This window comes from Hyperolius riggenbachi, chromosome 8 (genome assembly GCF_040937935.1).
Source record: "Hyperolius riggenbachi isolate aHypRig1 chromosome 8, aHypRig1.pri, whole genome shotgun sequence".
Taxonomy (NCBI): Eukaryota; Metazoa; Chordata; class Amphibia; order Anura; family Hyperoliidae; genus Hyperolius; species Hyperolius riggenbachi.
The window spans coordinates 35,984,430-36,012,095 of record NC_090653.1 but is presented as its reverse complement, the minus strand read 5'-3'; the positions used below and the strand labels follow the sequence as shown (position 1 = coordinate 36,012,095).

At 47.4% G+C, this 27,666-nt stretch overlaps 1 protein-coding gene across 1 annotated transcript in view; it reads right to left on the bottom strand.

The window, feature by feature from the left end:
- LOC137527280 (class I histocompatibility antigen, F10 alpha chain-like) overlaps positions 1-27,666 on the bottom strand; it is a gene marked incomplete at its 5' end in the record, with an annotated part of 57,818 nt that overhangs the window by 17,844 nt on the left and 12,308 nt on the right. Inside the window, 2 exons of the mRNA XM_068247789.1 lie at positions 942-1,217; positions 11,296-11,574. Of these exons, the coding sequence (XP_068103890.1) occupies positions 942-1,217; positions 11,296-11,574 (555 nt within the window). The remainder of the gene's footprint in view (positions 1-941; positions 1,218-11,295; positions 11,575-27,666) is intronic.

Sequence of the window (27,666 nt, the reverse complement as noted above, 5' to 3'; positions counted from 1 at the left end):
GTATACACTAAGGGGGGGGGGATCTGGCAGATCCCCCCCTTAGTGTATATAGGCTACTAGTCTTGTATATGTCGGATTTTCCCGAACGACGGGTCGTTTGAACTTCCCGCCGTTCAGTCGTCCGCACACCAAATCGGGCGTGTGTACAGTCCGTCATTCGGGTGATAAGACTGGTCTTGAGCGATCCGCCGTGCGGATGTTCGGGACGTTCAAACGACCCGTCGTTCGGGAAAATCCGACGTGTGTATGGGCCTTTAGGCTACTAGTCTTGCAGTCGCAGATCCCCTTTTAGTGTATTTAGGCAGCAGATCCCCCCGCCCCCCCATTAGTGTATGTGTGTGGTGCGCTCACACGCGAAGAGGATGAATGTGGGGGGGGGGGCACCAAAATCTGGTTACGCTCAGGGCGCTGTGAAACCTAAGGCTGGCCCTGGGTGTTTAAGGCCTGCAGGAAACATGCTAATGTTTTTGGCGAATTCTGTACTATAGTAGTAATTGTTTAGGACTGGCCACCAGTCCTTATTTTTTTGCAACAGATTTTTCTTGACATGTCTACTGTGGACACTTGTAGTTGCCCTGCTGACTCCTCTCTTTTACATTTTTTACATTTATGTGATAGATAAAGCTTGTTATGTTTTAGATTTTTTGGATCTGTTTACATATTTGGTATACTACTAAATTCTAAACTGATATATTTATTTCCCTTTCTAATTGTATCTCTAAAGTTTTCCTGGACCTCAAGCCCAAAAGGGGAAATATCCATATATTACCATAGACTATCTGACCATTGTCATAAACCATTAAAGCAAACCTGGATAGATTTGTATTTGAATGCAAACCCAAACTGAAATATTAATAAACTGTTCCAATGTACATACCATAGAAGCAGACATCATCTACATTCAGTGTAAATTATTGTCACCCACTTCCCTTATCACTCACCCCATGGGACTGTGAGGATCTCCTCCAGGCTGCTGTGGTCCACATGGCAGGAATAAGTGTCGCCCTCCCTTCTTGGCACTTCCACGCTGACTCTGTACTGATAGGTGCCGTCAGGATGGGGGAGGATGGGACTGGCTTCATCTGAAATTAAATGGTCCTCTCCATTCCTCACCCACTTCACATCCACAGCTCGGGGGTGAAACCCGTACGCCAGACACTGAAGTCTTGTCACCCAGTCTGGGTGCTGACGGCCCCACACCTTCACCTCCGGACGCACTGACAGGAGAGAGAACACAGTGAGGGTCTGCTGGGGTACCAGAAGGGGGCGCTTTGTGTGCTCTGCACTGACAGGAGAGAGAACACAGTGAGGATATGCTGGGGGAATAGAAGGGGGCGCTGTGTGTGCTCTGCACTGACAGGAGAGAGAACACAGTGAGGGTCTGCTGGGAGCACAGAAGGGGGCGCTGTGTGTGCTCTGCACTGACAGGAGAGAGAACACAGTGAGGAGCTGCTGGGGGCACAGAAGGGGGCGCTGTGTGTGTTCTGCACTGACAGGAGAGAGAAAACACAGTGAGGGGCTGCTGGGGGAACAGAAGGGGGTGCTGTGTGAGGGGGGTAGGCCAGAGTGAAAAGGTGAGTGCCTTCTTGAAGATGTTGAAGGAGGGGGAAACCTTAATGGGGAGGTAGGAGTTCCATAGTGTTGGAGCAGCACTTGAGAAGTCCTGGAGGCGTGCATGGGATTGGGTGATGTGGGTAAATGTAGGTTGGACAGGTTTTGTGGGCAGATTTGTAGGCCAGACACAGTATCTTGAATTTGATCCTGGACTGAATAGGAAACCAGTGGAGGGATTCACAGAGGGGAGCCGATGTGGTGGAGCGATGGGAGGAGTGGATAATTCTGGCTGCCGCATTCATGACTAACTGCAGCGGGGAAATTTGGGTCATAGGGAGACCAGACAGAAGGGCATTGCAGTAGTCAAGGCGGGAAATTATGAGGGCATGGATGAGGAGTTTGGTGGTGACAGAGGTTGGGAAAGGGCAGATCTTCCAAATGTTATGGAGGTGGAAGTTGTAGGACTTTGTGAGGTTTTGGATGTGGGGAATAAAAGAGAGTGCGGAGTGCAGGGTGACACCCAGACAGCGGGCTTGAGAGGTAGGGCGAATGGTAGTGTGGTTAACAGTGACATTCACATCTGGAAGGGTCAGGGATGGCCAGGGTGTGAAGATCATACATTCCGTTTTGTCCAGATTTGCTTTCAGGAACCTAGAAGACATCCAGGAGGAGATGGCTGATAGGCAGGAGGAGACCTTGTCCATGGTAGTGGTGGATAGGTCAGGGGTGTGGAGGTAGATCTGGGTGTCATCTGCATACAGATGATAGTTTAAACCCATGGAGGAGATAACCTTTCCCATGGAGGATGTGTATAGGGAGAGCAGTAGGGGGCCAAGGACCGAGCCTTTGGGGACTCCCACCAAGAGGTGGTTGGGGGTGGATGAGGACTCATTGAAGGAGGTCATGAAGGAGCGGTTGGAGAGGTAGATGAGAGCCAGGCCAGGGCGAAGTCATGAATGCCCAAGGACTGGAGGGACTGGAGGAGTAGGGGATGGCCCCAGTGTTGCCAACCGTCCGTAAATTTACGGATTGTCAGTAAATACATTGTAAAATTTCCCTGCCCGTGAAATCCGTAGCTGCCTCTGTGGTGTTCGTAAAAATAAACAGGCGGGGGATGGGGCTTCCAGCCGGGGAGTCCTTGCCGCACAGCAGAGACAGAGCTGACAGAGATTAGTCAGTCTCCTCTCTCTGTACAGGCAGCCATTTGCAGCCCAGATTCCAGCCTTTGTCCCTCCCAGCCTCCTCTATAGTTTCTGACTGCCAGTCAGGCTCCGCCTCCAGCCCTCTCTAACCAGTGACCAGTAGCAAAAGGGACATGATGCAAGTTGGAACTCAGGAGTTTGCAGTGTAGCCAGCAGCATAAGTGACAGCCAGAGCAGCGTCCCAGCACAGAAAGGTTTGTGCTGAGTTTTTACACTCCTCCTCTCCCTTGCCTTGTAAACAATGTGCTGAAAGCATGATATGCCCAGGTCTCTCTCCCCGGAAACAGGCAGGAGCGGTCTCTCTCATCCTGAATTTCTTTTATTGCATTCGCTGTCCTAGCCCTCTGGTCTGCAGGAAGACTGTGCTAAACACACACAGGAATCATGGGGGAAGGAAGCCTTTTTACTGCACAAATGCTCCATCTCACCAGCCATGACCTGGGGTCATTTAGTTAGAAAGTCAGCTCCCCTCATACAGCTTGCTTTCCTCTCCTTAAAGAGAAACTCCAACCTAGAATTGAACTTTATCCCAATCAGTAGCTGATACCCCCTTTTACATGAGAAATATAATGATTTTCACAAACAGACCATCAGGGGGCGCTGTGTGACTGATTTTGTGCTGAAACCCCTCCCACAAGAAGCTCTGAGTACCGCGGTACTCTGGGCAAACTGCCACAATGTAACAATGTTCACAGACAGGGAATAGCTGCTTACAGCTGTCTCTAACAGCCAAAACAGCTAGGAGCAGCTACATAACCTGCCCACAGTAAAAATGTCACCATGTAATAAATGTCAGAATGTAAATCAGGGAGAGGAAAGATTTTACAATGAGCAAACACTGACTAAATCATTTATACATAATTATGGTAAAAAATGAAGCACTTTTTTTACTACATTATTTTCACTGGAGTTCCTCTTTAAAGGATATCAAAGGTTGAAACTTAAACAGTTTGGAGAAATGGGGGAAGGGGGTAAGCAGGCATATATTATTACCTGTCCTAATGCCTACTGCTCCCCTGTTCTCCTCTCAGCCCTCAGTAACTCACCTAAAAGCCCCCCGGGATCCTCTTCTGGTTGGCTGTGTCAAATTTGACTGCGTAGGCGATGGCTGGGCTGCGCACGTCCTAAAGCGCACTGCGCATTTGTATGGCGTAGTGACGTCAAACGCATGCACAGTGCACTTGCATGCATGCTGTATTTCGCACACAGCCCGGTCAGCGCCTGCACAGTCAGTTTGACCGAGCCGACCAGAAGGTGAGTTATGGGGTGCTGAGAGGAGAACCAGGGAGCAGTAGGCTTCAGGACAGGTAAGAGTATATGCCTGCTCCCCCCGTTTCCCCAAACGTCTTGGACCCATGGTATCCTTTAATTTCTATTAACCCTAAAAGGCACATACCCACGATGTTACTTTTGCAGTGATTTTTCTTGTGACCGGCGATTTCTCATTGATGCCCGTTGTGTGTTCCTGTGGTAGAAAGATGGATCTAGGAACGTTAGTTTGTTGTATCGTGTTGCTGTGGGTTCCCCTGATCCATCTTTCGGCGAGCATATATCTTTAAAGGGATTCTTAAGTACAAAATATATATATATATATATATATATATATATATATATATATGTATTGCGCAGAATGCGTGTGCCTCTGGGCCGTGCATGTGCAGTAGCTGCCGACTGGCGACGACAGGCCAGCTTTGCAGAGGTCGCCACCGCTGGCCGGAGGGTACTAGGAGGACATCATGGGCACAGTAGGAGTCCAGAGGGCTGGAAAAAGCCCCAGGTAAGTTAAAATCAAGTTTCCTTTCACTGGTGTCTGCTGAGCCATTCTGTCAGTTCCCACTGTCAGCTCCAGTAGTCGGGTACTACAGCACATGCGTGGCCCTGGCCATGCGTCTCCTTGGTCACATTCCTGTGTCGAGGAGCGTACTGCACCTGCAAGTTAGTTAAAGCTTGTAACTACAAAGGCGCAGAGTGCTCCTGAGTCCTGGCTACGAGAAGGCAACCAAGGAGGTGCAAGGCCTGGTAAGTAAAATCCACTTTTTTAGGCCAATTCAGTGGTACTTTAAATATTGCAGATAGTGTACAGAAACGTAATCTGCAAGTACCACTGAATTGGCAGCAAAAAAACTGTATTTTTAACTTACTTGGGGCTTCTTCCAGTGTCCTGTAGTCTGTCAGGTCCCTCATTGTCCCCTGGGCTGCTCACTTGTCGCCTCCTCTGAAAGTGCTGCGACTAGAGCTCTGGTTGCAGCTACAGCACATGCCCAATCTTGGCATCTATGGGCCTCCTTGATTGTCACTGATCACCAGGAGCGTTCTGCATGTGCACACGGTACAGTACAATTCTATTGGGAACCACACGAGCGCACAATGCTCCTTGCGAGTGTTTCTTGTAGGCATTATTTTCTGTAGGAGAGGGCTACATCCAACTTTTTGCTGGGCAGGCCCACTTACGTCACATATGTTCAGATACATATGGCTCCACCCATGACCACGCCCACATTCTGTTGCATTGCCACGCCCATTTTTCGGCGCTGTTTGTGTCAGTAAAAAATTTCCTTTGTCAGTAAATTTTTATATCTTTGTCAGTAAAAAATAATTTAAAAGGTTGGCAACACTGGATGGCCCACTGTGTCAAAAGCTGCTGAAAGTCAAGGAGTAGGAGAATGGAGGATTTGCTTTCAGCTTTAGGTCACTGACCACTTTGGTGAGAGCAGTTTCGGTTGAGTGAGCAGGCTTAAATTCAGATTGCAGTGGGTCTAGCAGGGAGTTGGCATTGAGGTGCTGGGTGAAGCATTTGTGAACCAGATGCTCAAGGAGTTTAGAGGTAAAGGGGAGGAGGGAGATAGGGCCATAGTTGGAGAGTAGTGAAGGGTCAAGGGAGGGTTTCTTGAGCTTGAAGTCTGAGGGGAAGGTGCCTGTGGATAGGGAGAGGTTAAACAGGGTAGTGAGGACTGGGGCCAAATCCAGGAAGTGAGAACGGAGTAAGTTAGAAGGGACAGGGTCAAGGAGGGAGGTAGTGTTATGGGAAGGCTGCAGTAGGTGGTTGATTTACTCAATGGTAGTAGGAGTGAACGAGGTGAGGATAGGATAGGGTGGAGGAGGAGCTGGGTGGGAGGTGAGGATTCAAGGCTGGATATTTCCTGAGGAATGTAGACAATACTGTTGGTGAAGTGGGTGGCTAAATCCATGGCAGAGAGGGAGGAAACGGAGGGTGAGGGAGGTGGGTTTAAGTAGGGAGTTGAAAGTGGCAATTAGACGCCGGGGGTTGGAAGCTTGTGCTCCGATGAGCTTGGTAATCTAAAGGTGGCCATACACTTATAGATTTGCAGCAGATTCGACCATCAGATAGATTTCTGGCAGATGCCTGTCAAGTCCAATCTGACAGGAATCTATCTGATGTGTGTCACACACTAGTAACAGATTTCCAATAGATTTCAGAATGGAAATCAACCTAAATGCATTATTGGACCATTAGATCCAATGCAACTCTATGGGCCATCGATCTGCTGCCAGCAGCAGATCGACCTAGATTTTCAAAATCGGCCGCAAATCAATTGAATGGGGAATTTGATAGAATCTATTTCTGATTGATCAATTCTGTAGAATTGATTGATCGATGGCTGAAATCGAACAGTGTATGGGCCCCTTAAGGTTTTCATTAAGTCCAAAATCTGACCTCCTCTGGAGAGAAGAGGATAACTCGGACACACCTATACAAACAGACAATGGAGAGGATAAAAATTGTGAGATAAAATATGCCAGTTTTCTGTTTAGTGTAGATTACACAGTGTGTCCATCTTTGACCATCAGTGAGGCTGAGAATTCATCAGTATTCACACATGATAATGTAATCCAAAATTGCTGGTAGCTCACACAGAACTTCACTTACTAAGAAGAATGAGTTAAAGGTAAATATCTAACTATCATGAACAAATTAAATTAGCAAAAGAAGTTAACAGGGCTTTTGAAGTGAGCACTGCTTCATTCCACTTCACTGTGTACTGAATAATTCCTTAGTCTATAGAAAATGAGTGACCAACATGCTGCTGGCATGAAGTTATGAAGTTCAACACATTTTAATGCCAGGCAGGGATGCCCCTTTTAAAAACCCGAATTGATTCTGATCCGGATAGCTAGAAATCCGGATTGTATACCCGGATCCGAACGTTCTGGTATCCGAATAGAATAGAATACCCAAACGCATTATCCGGGTAAATCCGAATTAATCCGGGTATCTTGAATAGAAAACCGGAAGTGGCCTTTAAATTGCTTCCAAAACATTTTTTAAAGTAAATGATGCATGAAGCATCATGGTTTTTTTTTTAAGAGAAACACTAATTGATTATGTGGGGAGTAAAAATAAAAAAATAAAAAAATGGCTGTAAATTAACATTAGGACTAGGGTCAGACAGCGGTCGTGCAGCCCACATTGTGTCCAAAGTCCAACCGCACAACTGGGACATTATAATTTTCAGCCCAGACACCTCCAAAAAAATTACACAGCAATTGTGTTTTGAATTAAATATAGGTTAGGTGGTAGCAGGCACTGGCACTGGCTTGAGGGGTCACAACCTCTGCTCAGCTTCAGATTGCACACATTGCATGTGGCAAACTTGCTTTCCACTGAGGGCAGAGTGAAAAACTGCCAGATTGGTGATAAGAACTTTCCCCTGCGCCTGAATGGTATGCTACTGCTTTTCTCCCTGTGGTGGTTGGGGGTTGAGTGGTGCTGCTGGTGGTAGTAGTGGTAGAAGATGAAGCAGCAGGTTGTGGGTCCTGCATTCCATGCCCACTGTTGCTCCTGCCACTGTCTGCAATGCTGATCCTCCGTGCCAAACCCACCGACGCATCCTCCTCCTCAGAGTCAGAGCTGACATCCCCCTCCTATGGATGGTAGTCACAGTCCTTTATCTCGTCATCAACATCATACTCCCCCTCCTCAAACAACTGTTGCTGGGATGATGATGACCCCCCAAACTCCTCTTCTGCTGCCACATGCAAGGACCCCCCCAACAACCACCGTCTGCATCTGTGACTCCTCCACATAGCCCAATGCGCCCAGAATATCCTCCTCAAACTCTCTGCTGGTAACAGCCCTGCTGATTGTGATCGTGGTGCCTGGAGTGAAAAGCGTGCTCACTGAGGGTAGGCTGCCCGCTGGGGTCGACGTGATGACTGATTCCCCAGGAACTGCTAGGCGGCTGTTGCTGCTCCTGCGAACAGGAGTGCTGGTGGGGGTGGAAGTCTCTGTTGTAGAGCTGGTGGTGGCCTGCTCATCCAACATCAGCTGGAAAATGGCCGCTACACGCTGTTGCGCCTCTGCAGCGTGACTCCCCTTAACAGCTGGGCGGCCAGTGGCTAGCGGCGGAATGGAGACTGATGCGGTAGAACTGCTGAGGGTGGCCGCAATGTTGCTCCCTCTCCTCTTGTTTGCCTTGTTGCCCCTCCCCCGGCTGCCAGTGCCAGCAGACATAGTACAACTTATATGTGATGATGTCACCAGATGTGAGGTACTTGTACTTTATTACAATCGGGCTTGGACTTTCAATAATATCAGCATGGAGTGACAGACAGCAGAGTAGAAGACACACTGACACTGCTCACCACATCACAGCAGCACTGCAGTAATCTGTAGTATCTGTAGTACACAGTAATCCTACCTATACTGTAGCTAAGGCTAATAGCAGGCCAGCAGCTGGCCTGTGCACAGCACACACAGACACAGGACCTAACTAGCTGCAGGCAGCACAGAGTGTGACTGACTGACACTGACTGAAGTAAAACAATGACACAAGCTAGCTAACTATAAAACAATATAACAATAGTGTAGTGATGGTGTTTACACTTAAAAACACTGGGTTTAACAGTGTGATAATGCACTTATTTAGCCAAACAGCACTGGAGAATGTCTCTCAGTGAGCAGTCACAAGCAAGGATGAGATTCATCATGGCACCCCTCCTTATATACAGGAGGAGCTGGCCAGGGTTCCCTTCTGTGATTGGTTACTAGGGCTTAGGCTGGGAGCCATCTGATTGGCTCAATGACATCATGGACGTCATCTCCATGGTTACAGTATCCAGATTCGGATACCCAAACTAAGTATCCGATCGGATACCAGATTTCAGATAGATATCCGAGTTAACTCGGATAGTGCTATTCGGATTTACACAGATATCCGGAATCCGAGTCCGGGGTTGGATAGTGGAAAAAGTTCGGATTATCTGGGTAGTTTGGGTATCCGGAATCTGGATGAGCATCCCTGATGCCAGGTACACATGTTACGTTTTTTCGTTCAATTGATAACATCATGTCCGATATTACTTTCGATCATGTTACCGCTCAATTTCCCATAGAAGTGAATGGAAATTGATAAGAAAAGATAAGAGAATCAAGCGGGAAATCGAGTGGAAAAACAAATCGAAAATCGATCGAACGACAGAATCAAATGAAAAAATGTAACGTGTGTACCCAGCAGAACATGCCCTGTGGCTGATGTTTATTCAACTTTTAGCCCTGATCCTGTTCTCCCTTTATGCAAACAGCTGTACCTCAGCTGCCAACTCTGGGAAAGTCTTCAGTTTCGCTTACAATACCATCATCATTGGCCTAATTAGCGAAAACAGCAAGCAGGCATACTGGAGCGAGATGGAGCAGATCTGCAATTGTTGCAAAGAATCAAACTTGTCCTAATTGCAGTAGAAACTGTTGAATTGATTCAGAAGGCGCCCACCCACACTCAGCCCACAATCCGGTCTCCATGGAAGGTATCGATGTCACCAGGGTATGAAACATACAGTCCGTCGGCACTACCATCACCAAGGATCTGAGATGGAGTGAGAACATCAAAGCCCAAAAGAAACCCCAGCAAAGACTGTTCTTTCTCGGGCAACTTGAGAAGTTCAGAATGCTGCGTGAACTGATGACCAGCTTTTATACTGCCACCATCAAATCAATCCTCTGCTCCTCCGTTATCATCTGGTCCGCAGGCTCAACTGCAAGCAACAGGCACAGACTTCAAAGAGTCATCAACGCTACAGAGAAAACCATTGGTTCAACCATGCCACAACTGGACCTCTTCCACACCTCTAGAGCACTCTCTAGAGGGCCATTAAAATATCAAACGACCCCTCCCATCCTGGCAACTGCTACCTCGACCTCCTCCCATCAGGTCCCCACTTTAGAGCCATTCCCACCAGAACCTCCAGGCACAGCAACACCTTCTTCCTCCAAGCACTTCTTCTCCTGAACGATAACCCCTGTCCAGCAAAATCCCTTAGCCTCCCTCAATAAACACTTGCCTAATTGCCTTTATGTTTTGCCTTAATGTTCGTGATCATTGCTAATTGCACTACCTATTATTTTGCACTGTACCTTACTATTTGCACCATTGCTGTGTGTACCATTAATAATTCCATGTGCATTATTTGTTGTACATGGCGAGGATTAACTGTTAAATAGTCGCCAAAAAATATGTATTGTGCACAAATACTTTTTTAATGGTTATTTTTAAAGATTAATGGTCTCCGACTTTAGCAATTAATAGCTCGCGCTAGAAACACCAAATTTGGGTATGATAAGGAGGATAGTGGGAACAAGAGGAAAAAAAAGACCTTGTAGTTTTTGAGAAAATCGATGTTAAAGTTAGAAGAAAAAAAGACTATATTTAAATGCAGTAAAATAACAGATAAGAGGCTTGATTCACAAAGCCGTGCTAACTGTTAGCCCGGGCGTGCTAAACAGTTAGCATGTGAAGTGCAGTGCACTGACTTTTGCGCGCAATAACGTCTGGGAGATATAAAAAAGAAGGGATGCCCCCCCCCACCAGCCTCTTTAATCCCTTGTACCTATACCAGCCGGCATAGTCCATGGTGTGGTGGGGCTCTAGAGGAGAGGGGCGGGCAAACTTCCCCCTCTCCCCCAGAGACCTTATCCAATCCATGGACAATCCATGGAGTACAGCTAGAGCTCTATCCCTGTGGGGCTTCTGCTATCCTCCCTGCCCACCGCATGCCAGCACCCACAGAACCAGGGTGGCTGTAAAGCAATTTCTGACTGAAAGCGGACTGAGAGCTCCGTCATTCATGCGGAGATGCGGGCGCATCAGCGAGCGCAATCGCCTGCAATCCCCGCCTGCAGCCATTCACGCCAATCGGCGTGGAGTGGTCCTGGGGTTGCCGCCGCATTCAGGCCACTTGGCATGGAGCGGTCGGCAAGGGGTTAACGCTTGTTCTAATTTTCATAAATTGACATATGCTGACATTTACTGACATGTGTTGAGGTATTTACCGAACAAGTCGGTAATTTACCTCACTGCTCTGGAATTTCAGCTTTTCATGCGGTAACAGCTGTTATGAATTGACATTTTCCTAAGTGCTCGGTAAAGTCAGCTGTTTTCTGCATTACCGAATGTGGTAACGCTTTATGAGTCAAGGCCTTTGTGTCATTATCTCATATACTGTGTATGTTTGTACAACTTTTGCACAATATGGTATATGCATTGTGTTTAGTAAATACAGGGCATATAAAGATTGCAGTCACCTCTCTTCTCCAGGTCTTCTTTTCCATTATTAATGTACTTCTTCAGCCATTCAATACAGGTATTCTGTAGATAATTCTTTTTCATCTCCCCCACTCTGACCTCTGGGCTGTTCCATCTCTGTGTGGTGATCTGAGCCTCAAGCATTATTGGGAGCCAGATCCATCTCTCTGTGTCCAGATACAGGAAATCTCTGCCGTCATATCCGTACTGATCATACCCCGCAGTGCTGCCGTCATCTCTCAGCTCACAGCCGTACATCCTCTGGAAAGAATGAAAACCTGCAGCACAGAACAAGTTACACAGGAGCAGAGAGTGTGCTGTCATGTGTGCTATGTACTGAGGAGGAGTGAAAGTAAAAGTATAAAAGTGTGTGTGTGCATACGTGGGTGTACGCCTTGACTGATTTCAACAAAACTTGGTATACAGATTCCTTACCACCTGGCTTGATACGTTCTGGGGGTTTTGCACCCCCCCCCCCTGCACACCTGGGTGGAGCTACAAACAACCAATCAGATTTCACCCTTTCATGTCAATAAAAGCCAGGGAGTCCAGGAAAAGTGGGCGGAGCATTGAACAGCCAATAAAATGTCAGCCATTCATTTTCAATTAAAAAATGTAAACGGCAGCCATTCTTAGACTGTTAATGGCAGGGTTTTCAAGCTTGGCACACTTGGTCACTTGGTAAATGGGATTAATATTCAGGAAAGTGAGTGGCGCCTACAACAGCCAATCAAAATTCAACTATTGATTTTCAAGGGGAATATTTAAACTGCTGCCATTCTTACACTGTTAATGGCAGAGACTTTCAAACTTGCTACAGTCGGTCACTGGGTGACAGGAGTTTAAATTCACTAAAGGGACAGAGCCAAAAACAGCCAATCAGATTTCTTTGCTGGATAAACTGCTTCCATTCACACATTTTTGATGCCAAGTGGGCGGAGCCAAAAGCAAATTTCACTGGGAAAATATAAACTTCATCCATTCTAACACTGTTAATGGCAGGGTTCTCAAACTTTACCCAGTTGGTCACTGGGTGACTGAAATTAAAATTCACCTGTTGATTTTCAAGGGGAATATTTAAATTGCTGCCATTTTTACCCTGTTAATAGCAGATGCGTCAAACCTGCTACAGTTGGTCATTGGGTGACTGGGGTTCAAATTCTGGAAAGTGGCTAGAGCCACAAACAGCCAGTCTTATTTGTTTAATTTCTATGGGAATATACCAGTGCTGCTCAGCAAGATTTCGGATATCCGAGTTACCCAGATAATCCGAACTTTTTCAGGTATCTGACTGCATTCAGATTCTGGATACCTGGGCTCAAATCCGGATAGCTATCTGTGGATAGTTGTCATCAATGCAGATGTCCGCGGATATCCGAATCTTGAGATACTGTAACCATGGAGATGACATTAGAGGGCTCCCAGCCTAAGCCCAAGCAGCCAATCACAGAGGGAAACCTTGGCCAGTCCCTCCTGTATACAAGGAGGGGGCCATGATGAGAAAATCATCCTTGCTTGTGACTGCACACTGAGAGACACTTCAGTGCTGTTTGGCTAAGCAAGTGCATTAACACACTGTTAAACCCAGCGTTTGAGTGTAAACACCTTCACTACACTACTGTTATATTGCGTTATAGTTAGCTAGCCTGTGTAGCTGTCAGTGTCAGTCAGACTTTGAGCTGCAGCATCTGCCAGTTAGGTCCTGTGTCTGTGTGTGTGCTGTGCACAGTCCAGGCCTCCTGCTGCTGGCTGGCCTGCCATTAGCCTATACCCTTAGCTAGTTACAGTATAGGTAGGATTACTGTGTTCCTCCCAAGAGAGGAAAATCCTGAGTGTCTACAGATTGAGTGCTCACAACCTCGAAATAGAGTCTGGGAGACACAGACAGACGTACAAACCCAGGGAGGATAGACTATGCCAACACTGTGAGCAGAAAACCCTTGAGGATGAAAGCCACTTCCTGCTGCACTGCCCCAAATATACTGCAACCAGGGAAACTTACTTTAAGAAATTGTTGGAACTATTCCCAGACTTTCTTACATTAGAAGATGAGAGAAAAACATATATCTTACTGGGAGAAGAGGAATCCACAGTGACAATCGCTGCACGCTATGTCACAGCATGCCACAGACTGAGAGGAGCATAACAGAACTGTAAACCTAAAAAAGTCCCCCTTTTTCCCCTTGCTTTGGCAATACCTGTATGAATCTTGGTCATGCCAATAAAGCTATCTTTGACTTTGATTTGATTTGTGTAGTTACTGCAGTGCTAGTTAGTTGTTAGAGAGTAGTACTGTGTTAGCTACTACAGATTATTGAAGTGCTGCTGTGCTGCTGAGCAGTGTCAGTGTGTTTTTTTCTACTCTGCTGTCTTTCACTCCGTGCTGATTCAAAGTCCAAGCCCGATATTAATAAAGTACAAGTACCCCACATCATCTGTGACATCACATACAGTATCTTGTACTATGCCTGGCACTGGCAGCCGGGGGAGGGTCAGCAAGGCCAAGATGAGAGGGAGCAACATTGTGGCCTCCATCAGCAGTTCTGCTGCATCAGTCTTCATTCTGCCACTGGCCGTCCAGCTGTTAGGGGGAGTCACGCTGCAGAGACGCAGCAGCGTGTAGCGGCCATTTTCAAGCAGGGTCGGTGGCGCAAATTGGAGGAGAAAGACGCCGCGCCTGAGATGCAGCTGATGGTGGATGATGGCAGGCCACCACCAGCCCTACAAAAGACATTCTGGGTGCAATGGGCTTTGTGGAAGAGTCTGAGATGGCGACGGTGGTTGTTGGGGGGGGGAGGAGTCCGTCCATGATGTGTCAGCAGAAGAGGAGTTTGGAGCGGGCTCATCATCCCAGCAGTTGTTCGAGGAGGGGGAGTATGATGCTGATGACGAGATGAAGGACCAGGACTACCATTCACAGCCTGGAGGGGGATCATGTCAGCTCTGACTCTGAAAAGGAGGATGTGTCAGTGGGTCTGTCACGGAGGATCAGCATTGCAGAGATTGGCAGGAGCAGCAATGGGCGGGGAATGCGGGGCCCACAGCCTGCCAATCCCCAGCCGGCACTACTTTGCATGCATAGCCATCCCAGCGCTGCTCCGCTTTGTAAAGGCCGACGTGAAACGTGAGCTTGACCATGCGGTGGGTGAGCGGGTCCATGTGACGATGGACTGATGGAGCAGCCAGTTCGGGACAGGCCTATCTGTCCTTCACCGCACACTAGGTCAGTTTGGTGGAAGGGGGTGAGGAGGGGACATCAGCATCATCAACCCAGTGGGTGGTGCCACCCCGCAGCAGGGTCAGGGGAAGTGCAGCAGGTTCCAGCTCTGATCCGGTTCCATCCTCCGGCAATCCCGCCGCCAAACACCTCGCCTCAGTAGCAGCAGCGCGAAGGTGCTGGAGATGGTCAGCCTGGGGAAGAACCGACTGACGGCAGACTACGTCCTGGCCAAACTCTGAGAGCAGGAGAGGAGTTGACTGACCCCCAGAGGCCTGAAAGTCGGAGAGGTGGTGGCCAACAATGGGGCAAACCTGGTTGCTGTCATCCACTGGGGAAACCTCACCCACATCCCCTGTCTGGCCCTTGTCTTGAACCTGGTGGTGCAGATATTCCTGCGCACCTACCAGGGGATGGACACTCTTTTGGGAGCGGCAAGGTGAACCGTGGGTCATTATCGCCGCTCGGGTGGTGCCACAGCATCCCTGGAAGCCGTGCAGCTGAAGCTGAACCTCCCACGGCACCGGCTGATTATCGATGTTGCAACACGATGGAACTCCATCCTGGCCATGTTGTAGCGTCTGGTGGAACAGTGGCAGGCTGTCAACCACTACCTGGCCAAAGCCACCATGGAGGCCAACTTTTCCGAGACCGGCACCACCCACCTCCCGGACATCATCCGCACTGCTGAGTAGGGAAAAATGCAGCTGGTGTGCTTGGTGCTGGCACCCTTCCTGGAGGCCACCAACATGGCCAACCGAGACTGTGCGTCGCTGTGTGAGTGGGTGACCATTGAGTGCATGCTGGACAAGGCCCTCTATGTTCTGCTGGAAGTGGGAGAGGCAGCATTGATCCAGCAGGAGCAGCAGCCACCTGCACAGTCCACCTCTGTGCGGCAGGAGGAGGAGGTTGAGGAGGACTTGCAGTTTGAGGATTTGGAGGTCCCTAAACATGAAGAGGAGGGGGCACAGCGGAGTGCAGCTGCAGTGGTGCAGGGGTGGAGAGAGCAGGAGGAGGATCAGCAATCAGAAGAAGGGACAGCACTGTTATCTCTGGGGGTGCAGATGATGTGTCGGCAGAGATGGCAGCCCTCTTCCCCATGGCAGCGCACATGCTGTAGTGCCTGCACAGTGACCCAAGGGTGAAGCAGATGCGTGCTCGGGAGGACATCTGGATCACCCTGATGCTGGACCCATGGCTGAAGGGGAAGCTGGCTCAGTTCCTGCCTGTAGGAGAAGACACTGTGCACCGAATGAGGGACTTGCAGCAGATTCTGGTTCAGCGCTTGGAGGAAGCCTTCCCCCAGACTCCCACCCCCCTGCTGTCACAGTTTAGCCAGCACAGCAGCAGGTGCCTGCATCCAGCAGCAGCAGGCGCCCAAAAAACCTACTGTCTCTGACAAAGGCGCTCTACGCCACACCAGTACCGCTGCCTACAGAGGAGGTGCCTGCAGCAGCTCTCAAAGCCAGAACCAGCACCTGACCCAGATGGTGGCAAACTACATGGGGTCCTACAGCGAGCTTGACACCGACAGCCCTGTGGACCCCTTGGATTACTGGGTCAAGCACCTGGATATCTGGAGCGAGCTGGCACAGTACACCCTGGAAGTGCTGTCCTGCCTGCCTTCCAGCATGCTGTCAGAAAAGTGCTTCAGTGTGGCCGGTGGCGTGGTCACCTAGAAGCGCTCTTGTCTGTCCACCCAGTCTGTGGACAGACTGACGTTTCTGAAAATGAACCAGGCTTGGGTGGTTGGTGAGTTCCTGGCCCCTGTTGTTGGCAAGAGGGGGAAATTAAGTGGCTGAGTGGGAATCACTATACCTGCCTTACCGCCACCCTTTACCACCACAACCTCCTGGCTCCATCTTCAGTCATAAACAGGGATGCTGAAAACCAAATTCGGGTCAAACCCGGATAGTAGCTATCTGGATTTCACCCAGTAAACCTGTGCGGGGTGGGCGGGGGGGTCAATCTTACCTGTCTGATGTCTTCTTCGTCTGTCCCTCGGCGCCTCCCACGATGCGTTCCAATCTGGCATCACGTGACTATACACTTCCTCCTTCAACCCGGAAGGAGGAAGTGTTGTATGAAGAAGACGTCAGCCTTTTTTTTGGGGGGGGGATTTTAAGTCCCCACATAACCAATTAGTGTTTCCCTTTAAAAAAACATGATGGTACATGCCTCATTTACCATAAAAAAACATTTTAGAAGCAATTTAAAGGCCACTTCCGGTTTTCTATTCGGGTATCTGAATCCGCCCAATTTCCCAGATACTGGGGTCGTATATCCGATTCGGATTCAGATAGCAAAAGTTTGAAATCGGATATCCGACCCGGATCGGATAGCTAGGTATCCGAATCCAAATTCTATCCGGAATTTGAAAAGGGGTATCCGAGCAACACTGGAATATACTAATTATTGATACCAAGGACGCAAAGCTCATACATTTGGTCATTGAGTGACTGTATGTCAAGGTTAGAAAAAGTGGGCGGAGCCATCAACTAATTTTTTTACATGGAAAAATATAAACTGCAGCCATTCTTACACTGTTAATGGCATGGTCAAACGTGACACTGGGTGACTGAGGTTAATAATTAGGAAAGTGGGTGAAGCCTACAACAGCCAATCAGAATTCACCTATTGATTTTTGAGGGGAATATTTAATTGATGCCATTCTTGCACTGTTAATAGCACAAGCCTCAAACCTGTTAGTTGGTCAATGGGTGACTGGGGTTCAAATTCAGAAAAGGGGTGGAGCCACAAACAGCCAATCAGATTTGTTTCATTTCAATGGGACAGTACAAATTATTGATGCCAAAGACCCCAAAGCTCACAAACTTGGTCACTGAGTGTTTGTGTGTTAGGGTTAGAAAAAGTGGGCAGAGCCAACACCAGTCAAATACATACCCAGGCAACGCCGGGTCATCAGCTAGTAGTAAAATAAAATCTTCTGGTCTGTAGCAGGTACTAAAACGTCAGCAAAAAAAAAAGACAATAAAAAATATACTTTAAAAAAAAAAATGTTTTAAATGTTTTAAAGTGAACCCGAGGTGAAAATAAACTAATGAGATAAACAGTTGGATCGGTCCTCCTACTCCTATAAATTATTTTTTTAGATACCTTAAGGTTTTATTTTAGTATAAACATTTACAAAAAATAGTCTCTGCTCAATTGCAGCAGCTCAAGTGTCCCAGAGTGAAAATACATGAACTATTGACCTTTTTATCTTTCCCTTGCAATCAGAAGCCCAGTTATCTGCTTAGGAAAGTGTTTTATAGCTGTAATTTGTTATCAGTAAGCCTGACTAAGTCCCAATTGGTTAAAAACTGTTAGGAATCATGTACGGCCTTCTCTTGCCTGCTGGTGGCAGTATTGGCATGGACTGCCGGGGACTTTCATTATGACACCAGCTGAGGGCTCTGTGGACTTTGAGCCGCCCTGAATTTGTGCAATCCACCAGCAGGTGGCTGTTCTCTTACAAGGACTTACAGTTCCTGGTATGGCCTGCAGGTGGTTCAGGAGTACTCATTGCAGAAATACACCACCAGCTGCTTCCTGTCACTAATTACCTGGACTATTTAAAGAGACTCTAACAAAAATTTCATCCTTTTTTCTAACATCCTACAAGTCCCTAAACCTATTCTAATGTGCTCTTGCTTACTGCAGCACTTTCTACTATCACCATCTCTGTAATAAATCAATGTATCTTTCCCCTGTCGGACTTGTCACCCTGTGTCTGGAAGGCTGCCAACTCTTCCGTGCTGATCTGTTATGCACACCCCTCTTCAGGCCCCTCTATGCACACTCCAGTGTGTGTGTTATTTACATAAGCCAGCAGCGTCTCTGCTCTCTTATCAGTGAGAGAAGAGAGCTGGATAAAAATCCTCCTCTGTTAGGCTGTGAAAGGAGCTGGCTGATACATACTGAGGAATTACAGACTGTCTGCAGGAAGAAACGATCAGCCTGTCACTAGTATTCAGTGGATAAGAGCTGCAGGGGACAGAAGGTAAACACACAAATGATCTCTTAAGATTCAAAAGGAAGGCTGTATACAGCCTGCTTGTGTATGGATGTATTTTCTATGTGTGGACATATTGTACATCAACCTACTTCCTGTATTGGTGGCCATTTTGTTTGTTTATAAACAAACTTTTTAAAACTGTTTTTGACTACTTTTAATGCGGCAGGGAGCAGCAAAATTGTGACAGAGGGTAATAGGAGATGTCCCCTAACGCACTGGTATGTGCGTTAGGGGACATCTAACGCACATACCAGTGTGTTAGGGGACATCTCCTATTGTGCGATTTTAACAATACAGATTCTCTTTAAGGACTGCCTTCTGCTCCAGTCAGCCAACTAGTCTGTTTGCCACTCTGCAGGGCGGGAGGAGGGCCCACCCACCTAGCACCCAAACCACCCACCCAGCACCCAAACCACCCTCCCTCCCATCTTGCACTCAAACAACCCCAAGTATTTCAAGTGTGGGAGCTAACAGTTCTTGTATTTCATGTGTCGGAGGAAATTGTTGCATTTCATGTGTTTAAGGTTTGTAACAAGTGTAGGTTATGTGGGTGGGTGGGACTTGAGGATGAGTGGGTGTGGCTTGCGAGTGTACGGGGCCCAATAATCTCCTCATGAGTTGTCAGTCCGCCCCTCGCTGTGCATGTGGTTGCATTTTATTTGCATTTATGTTTGTATGTATGCTTGCATTACAGTGGGATGCAAAAGTTTGGGTAACCTTGTTAATCATCATGATTTTCCTGCATAAATCGTTGGTTGTTATGATAAAAAATGTCAGTTACATATATCATATAGGAGACACACACAGTGATATTTGAGAAGTGAAATGAAGTTTATTGGTTTTACAGAAAGTGCACAATAATTGTTTAAATAAAATTAGGCAGGTGCATAAATTTGGTCATTTTATTGATTCCAAAACCTTCAGAACTAATTGAAACTCAATTTGGCTTGGTAAGTTCAGTGACCCCTGACCTACATACACAGGTGAATCCAATTATGAGAAAGCGTATTTAAAGTGGATCCGAGGTGAACTTTTACTCATTGCATAATTGTGTTCCTTTCCTATTGTTTACAGGGCATTCCTCTTAATTTTGGAATAAGGTGCTGCGGACTGATGAAACTTTAAAATTGAGTTATTTGGGCATAACAAGGGGTGTTATGCATGGAGGAAAAAGAACACAGCATTCCAAGAAAAACACCTGCTACCTACAGTAAAATATGGTGGTGGTTCCATCATGCTGATTCTGGAGACCAATGTCTAGGAATAAGTGAGAAAGCTGAAGCTGTGCTGGGGCTGGATCTTTCAACAAGACAACGACCCTAAACTGTCATACTCACCGTGCTGGCGACCTCCGGCATTCCAGCGGGCGTGTCCTTATGCGTGCGTGCTGGCTTTTATTATTGCCTCTGGTTGTTTGGCACGTACGGCGTTACGCAGTGCGCGCAAGCGTGCAAAAGGTCGCGCAGGAGCGTGCGTTATTGTTGGCGCCCAGCACTGTATTTAAACAGCTCTGACCTCAACTGCAGTGCTGTTAGTTCTTACAGGTTGTGCTTTGTTAGCTATCCCGGCAATTATTTGATCCTGACTCCTGGTATTGATCTCTGGCTTGTAACTCTGACTACTCCTGATAGCTGCCCGTCCTGACCTTGGCTTGTTCACAATTAACGTCTGTCTGCCACCTGCCCTGACCTTCAGCCTGTCTACTGGACTTCCTGTTTAGCCTCCTGTCCTGACCTCTGGCTCTATCCACGATTCTGAGTTCTCAGTGTTCCTGGCTCTCCACTTCGAGATGTTCCTGTTCTCCAAACCACTGTGGGACTACCTTAAAGGACTTACGAGGCCAAAATAGGGGGAAAAAGTTAATTACCTGCACAGCCTTTTACGGCACGGAGGACGCCGTCCGCGCCCTCCGTGCCGATCTGCCGGGTCCCCCCGCTCGTTAGCCCCCCGGGCCGGCTCTCGACCCCTCGGCCCGGGTCGGGCTCCCCTGCCTCTCCCAAGGGGTCGGGAGCCGGCCCGGGGGGCTAACGAGTGGGGGGACCCGGTGGATCAGCACGGAGGGCGCGGACGGCGTCCTCCGTGCCGTAAAAGGCTGTGCAGGTAATTAACGGTTTTCCCCTATTTTGGCCTCGTAAGTCCTTTAAGAGCAACCTGGTGGGCACTAGGCAGCAAAGTCAATCGTCTCCACTAGGGGGGTGCTGGTGAAAACCCGTGGTCACTTAGACTCTGTGTTTGGGTGGTCCGTATCACAGTGGTGCGGTCAACAGTATCAACTTCCTAACAGTAGCTAAACAGCCATTATGGACGCCTCTGAAGAGCGAAATCCTTTCGATTTCCTCTGTGACCTGGTGACACAGCTGACAGTCGCTGTCGAAGAAGTTCAGAGAGACTGCACCCAGATCCGGAACCAGCTTGCCAACCCACCAGTTCCCGTGTCTGTTCCTGTGGCAGCTGTTCCTGCTCCTGCTTCTGGGCCTGCTTCTGTTCCAGCACCTACTGATCTGCCTGCTCCTGAACATAAGTTGCCTCTTCCTGAACGCTTTTCCGGCAACAGAAGCAAATTCAGACTGTTCAGGAGTGCTTGCTACTTGCACTTTTCTCTACAACCCAGAACTGACTCCAATGAAAATGTTTGTGTGGGTGCCATCATCTCACTCCTTCAAGGGGAACAACAAGACTGGGCTCTACAACTAGTGGAACAAGGTCACACTTGTCTACAAAGTACTACCTCTTTGTTCAAAGCCATGGCAGAACTTTATGATGATCCTGGTAAAGAGGCTTTGGCTGATACAGCAATACGTTCTCTCCATTAGGGCAGAGGACCAGTGGAAGAGTATGTTTTCGAGTTCCGCCATTGGTCAGGTCTTGACTGGAATGACTCTGTACTTAGGTCTCAGTTTCACCTGGGCCTGTCAGAACCAATCAAGGACGAACTTGCCCGGGTGGGTGTTCCTGCCACTCTCAAAGATCTCATACAATTATCTACTCAAATAGACAGACGGCTGAGAGAGAGACATCAAGAAAGAGCAGGTTTAGGCCGCAGTTCCTGGGTTCCTTCAACTCCCGTTCTACCTTCTGCTTCAGCTCCTGTGCCTACCTCTCCAGCATCTGAAGAGCCGGAAACCCATGCAATTGGGTCTTGCCCGATCTTCTTTATCCCCTGAGGAAAGACAACGTCGGAGAACTGCCAACCTCTGCCTCTACTGTGGAGCATCAGGGCTTTTCCGTCAGGACTGTCCAGTCCATCCTCTAAGTAAGCCAGAGTCTTCTTGGTCCCTAGAGCTACGCCAATCTACCTCTTCCATGGCTCATATACCATTATCTCTCCTATTGCAGGGGCCCAAAGGAAGGAACCTAAAGATCAAAGCAATTATTGATTCTGGTGCCTGTTCCTGTTTTCTTGATCTACAACTCGCCCATCAACTCCAGTTACCCATCCGCAAGTAAACCATTAACTATCCAACTTGCTGATGGATCTTCTGTTCATTCTGGACCAATTACCTTGGAGACATTACCTCTATTAATTACCATTAAAGATAATTATCAAGAATATCTTGTTTTCGACCTGCTTCCTTCTCCTTTGTTTCCTGCCATTCTGGGTATGCCATGGCTTAGGAGTCATAATCCACTGATTAACTGGTACACTGGGGAGGTGACCTTTCGATTGGAGCTGTGGAGTGCAGAGGAACAGATCCTCTGCCCTGCCACAGACGCCAGACAGGAATTGCACGAATGGAAGAACGCAGGGCAAGATAGCCCTTAAAGAGAGAGAGTAAAGCGACAGAGTGTATGTGTGTCCACCAATCTAGTCGCCACCCTGCGACGATGAACACACAACCATGAAGATCAGGTGAGAAGGCAAGCGCAAGAGATGGCGATTGCTAACAGTGACACAAGACAGAATAAGCACAGAGGAGGAATGTCTGTGTGTGCACCAATCTAGTCGCCAACCTGCGACGGTGGACACACAACAGAGGAAACCAAGTGAGAATGCAATCGCAAGAGAAGCGATTGCGAATGAGAATGAGCACAGGGACAGAATGTATGTGTGTGCACCAATCTAGTCGCCAACCCGCGACGGTGCACACACAACAGCAGATACAAAGTAGGAACGCAATCGCGAGAGAGGCGATTGCCAGAGGTGACACAAGGCTAAAGCAAGACAGGGCACGAGAGTAGCAAAGGCACAGCAAATCATACAATGAGAAGATACGGAAAATAACAAACGCTAACTAAACGCAAACACCGCACTCATTTGCAACAGCGAACGCGTTTACAGCGTGATCTCCGCATGTTAAGCACAACAGAGATAAGCACGCCTAACTAACCCCCGCCACCCAAACACGAAACAGAGAATGCGAGCGCTTGCTTAACGGTTACCCCACTAAGCCTACAGCAAGCGTTCGTATCAGACAAGACAGACAGACAAACGGGAAACAAGATAGGAAAGATCCACTGCTCTTTCCGCCAGAGCTAGTGCGATCCAAGTAAAGCAACAGAGCTTAGCAGGATCCACTGCTCTTTCCGCCAGAGCGAGTGCGATCCAAGTTCAGGGACAGGATAGGAAAGATCCACTGCTCTTACCGCCAGAGCGAGTGCGATCCGAGTAAGACAGATGAAACAGAAGGGGCTACCAGTAGCAACCGCTGCACTGGTTAGCACCCACAGACAGACAGGGCGATTTCCTATCGACCACCGTTGGCGACAGGACAATCACAGCAGAGAGGCAACATAGACAAAACAGATAAGCAGGCTAACTGCACTAGAGGAGCTGCCTAGTGCAGTCCCCAGAATTACTCTAAGATATCTATAACAATCCAACAGGGAAGGCTGACACTCCAGGAGTGTATTTAACAAACCGTTATGACCAGCAAAGCCTTCTGGTCAGCAGAAGGCTTATATACTGCCAGCCCTCAAATGAGACAGCTGGGCAATTTGCATGTATGCAAATCCCTCAGCAAAGCATCTCAGAAAGTTGTAAGATGAAGCCAGGTCTCTCTAAGGAATGGTCAAACAGCTGGCTGCCTGTGCAGCCAGCTGAGCGGATCATTACACCTGGACGTTTTTAATAAGAGAGGAGCTGACACTTTTCCCCCTCATCGTATCTACAACTGCCCAGTGGATCTTCAACCCGGATCAGCTATTCCTTATGGTAGGGTTTATCCTTTTTCGGAACCGGAATCTCAGGTACTTAAGGACTATATAGAAGAAAATCTTAAGAAGGGGTTCATTAGACCTTCCACTTCTCCAGCAGGTGCAGGAATATTGTTTGTGGAAAAGAAGTATGGTTATCTCAGACCATGGTATCGATTATCGAGCTCTTAATCAGATTACTAAATAAAAATATTTTTGTATGATACAAAGACTTCATCATTGAGGTAAGATACCTCCATTACCCTTTTCATTTTAAAACTGTTCTTAGAAGCTTTTATATAACCCAGGGTGCATCTTCCCCCCCCTAACTGTGTCTTAATCAGATTACTATTAAGGATCGTTATCCTCTGCCATCAATGAGGATCAATGGACCTGCCATCAATGGACCCGTTTCAGAAATTACGTTCTGCCAAGATCTTCACTAAACTAAATTTACGGGCAGCTTACAATCTGGTAAGAATCCGTGAGGGTGACGAGTGGAAGACTGCCTTCAGATCTCCTTTTGGGCACTACGAGTACTTGGTCATGCCCTTTGACCTTTGTAACGCCCCTGCTACTTTCCAGCGTTTCATCAATGATGTGTTTCGTGATTTCATCGATGACTTTCTTGTTGTGTACCTGGATGATATTCTCATCTTCTCTTCTCTGGAAGAACACCGGAACCATGTCAGGAAAGTTCTGTTACGTCTACGTACCCATGAACTTTACGCCAAGCCAGAGAAATGAGAGTTTGAGCAAGACAACATCCAATTCCTAGGTCTTCGAATCTCTTCAGAAGGAGTTGAGATGGATCCTAAAAAAGTGACTGCAATACTTGATTGGCCAGTACCTTCCAACCGAAAAGCAATACAACGTTTCATTGGTTTTGCCAACTTCTACCGAAAATGTATTAAGAACTTTTCTAAGATTGTTGCTCCCATCACACAGCTAACCAAGGCTCATCTTCATTTCAAATGGACTTCTGAGGCTCAGTCTGCCTTTGAATCATTAAAGTCTTTGTTTACTACTGTTCCAATCCTTAAACACGCTGATCCTTCACAAGCCTTTATCGTGGAAGTGGATGCGTCCGAAACTGCTGTGGGGGTCATTCTCTCCCAACGCTTCGGTCCTAAATCCATCCTGCATCCTACAGCCTTTTTCTCCAGAAAACTCAGCGCTGCAGAGAGAAACTATGATGTCGCTGACAGAGAACCTTTGGCTATAAAGACAGCCCTTGAAGAATGGCGCTACTAATTGGAAGGGGCTATACATCCAATCTTTATATTCACTGACCACAGGAACCTGGAATATCTACGTTCTGCTAAGAGACTCAAGCCACATCAGGCTCGTTGGGCCTTGTTCTTCTCAAGGTTCAACTTTCACCTTACTTTCTGCCATGGTTCTAAAAACTCTAAAGCCGATGCACTCTCTCACATGTTTCATGAAGAGTCTATACCGGATTCCAGTCCAGATACGATTCTTTCAGTTAATCACTTCCTCCTGCTACAGCCTGGACTTCTGACTTAGATTAAACAAGCCACTTCTGCAGTTTCAGAACGAGAGGTTCCCGCTAACCTGGATCTTAGTGATGGTCTTTTTTTCACAAGGGCAAGATCTTTGTTCCCTCCAGTCTTCATCAGTCTGTCCTCCTGAGTTGTCATGATTACAAGCTAGCGGGGCATTTTGGTACTACTAAGACATTGGAACTTCTCCAGAGAAGCTTCTGGTGGCCAAAGATTACAACCAGTTTGTACTTTCTTGCCAAGTTTGTGCTAAATCTAAAAGTTCCAGATCTAAACGATGGGGTCTTCTGAATCCGCTCCCAGTACCTGACCGACCTTGGGACAAGATCGCTATGGACTTTATAGTCGAATTACCTTCTTCAGAAGGTTTCACTACCATTCTAGTTGTGGTGGATCGATTCACCAAGATGGCCCACTTTGTGCCTTTGAAGGGGTTACCTTCTGCAGCAGCAACTGCTCAAGTATTTTTAAAGGAGATAGTCCGCCTCCATGGTCTCCCTTCTGAAATTGTTTCCGATAGGGGAACCCAATTCACTTCAAGATTCTGGAATGAGCTTTTTAGATTTCTGGGTATCAGTTCTTATGTTTCATCTGGCTACCATCCTCAAACTAATGGCCAGACTGAGAGAACAAATCAAACCTTGGAACAATACTTATGTTGCTTCACCTCTGCATCCCAAGATGGCTGGTCTTTTCTTCTAGCTACCGCGTACAACAATACCCTCCACTCTGCTATCAAACAATATCCGTTCCTTGCCAATTACGCCTTCCATCCTTCATACTTACCGGACGTCATAACAGAATGCTCAGTTCCTACTGTACAGGACACACTAACGTTCCTAACGGAAAACTTCAAGAAAATACAATCTATTCTGCTGGAATCCCGGGAACAAGCTAAACGCTGGGCTGACAAAAGTTGTAAGGAAAGTCCAAGTTTCTCCCCTGGTGATCTAGTCTGGTTGTCTACTAATAATCTCCGACTCAGTTGTCCCTCTAGGAAGTTAGGACCTAAGTTTGTTGGGCCATTTCCCATCGAGAAAGCGATTAACCCAGTGGCTTTTAGATTATCACTTCCCAGTTCCATGAATGTACATCCTGTTTTTCATGTATCCTGCCTCAAGAAGGTTGTTCCTGACAATTTCAATAGATCTCTTCCACCCCCTCCTCCTGTCTTATTGGATGGTCATGAAGAATATGAAATTGAAAAGATTCTGGACTGTAGGAAGAGAGGAACAGCTTTACAATATTTGGTCAAGTGGAAAAGTTTTGGGGTGGAGGAGAATTCCTGGGAACCTTCTCGGAATGTGCATGCCCCAAGATTAGTCAAATTGTTTCATTCTAAGTTTCCTGAGAAACCGGTTCCAAGAGGCACCCGGAGGTTGCCCATAAGGGGGGGGTCAATGTCATACTCACTATGCTTGCGACCTCCGGCATTCCCGTGGACGTGTCCTTACGCGTGTGCGCTGGCTTTTATTACTGCCTCTGGTTGTTTGGCACGTACGTCATTACGCTGTGCGCGCATGCACGTAAAAGGTCACACGCATGCGCACAAAAGGTCACACGCACGTGCACTGTGCGCTACGGGCCTCTGGCTCTAGCCATGACTTCGAGTTCTCAGTGTTCCTGGCTCTCCACTTCAAGACGTTCCTGTACTCCAAACCACTGTTGGACTACCTTAAGAGCAACCTGGTGGGCACTAGGCAGCGAAGTCCATTGTCTCCACTAGGGGGCGCTGGTGAAAACCTGTGGTCACTTAGACTCTGTGTTTGGGTGGTCCGTATCGCAGTGGTACGGTCAACAGTATCAACTTCCTAACATAAACACTGCTCAAAATACACTAAGGCATTCATGCAGAGGAACAAGTACAACGTTCTGGAACTGCCATCTCAGTCTCCATACCTGAATATAATTGAAAATCTGTGGTGTGAGTTAAAGAAAGCTGTCCATGCTCGGACGCCATCAAACCTGAATGAACTAGAGATGTTTTGTAAAGAGGAATGGTCCAAAATACCTTCTACCAGAATCCAGATTCTCATTGGAACCTACAGGAAGCATTTAGAGGCTGTAATTTCTGCAAAAGGAGGATCTACTAAATATTGATTTAATTTCTTTTTTTGTGGTGCCCAAATGTATGCACTGCCTAATTTTGTTGAAACAATTAGTGCACACTTTCCGTAAATTCAATAAACTTCATTTCACTTCTCAAATACCACTGTGTGTGTGTTTCCTATATGATATATTTAGCTGACATTTTTTATCGTAACAACCAACAATTTATACAGGAAAATCATGACAATTAACAAGGTTGCCCAAACTTTCGCATCCCACTGTATATTGCTTTGCAATAAAACCTTATTTTGCACCTTATTTCCTGGTCTTGGTGTCTGTATTACTGCAAACTGTGGTCAAACCCTCTGTTCAGGTTTGTGATACTTCAGTCAGTTTCATAGCTGAATATTAACTCTATTAGGCAGGGAAA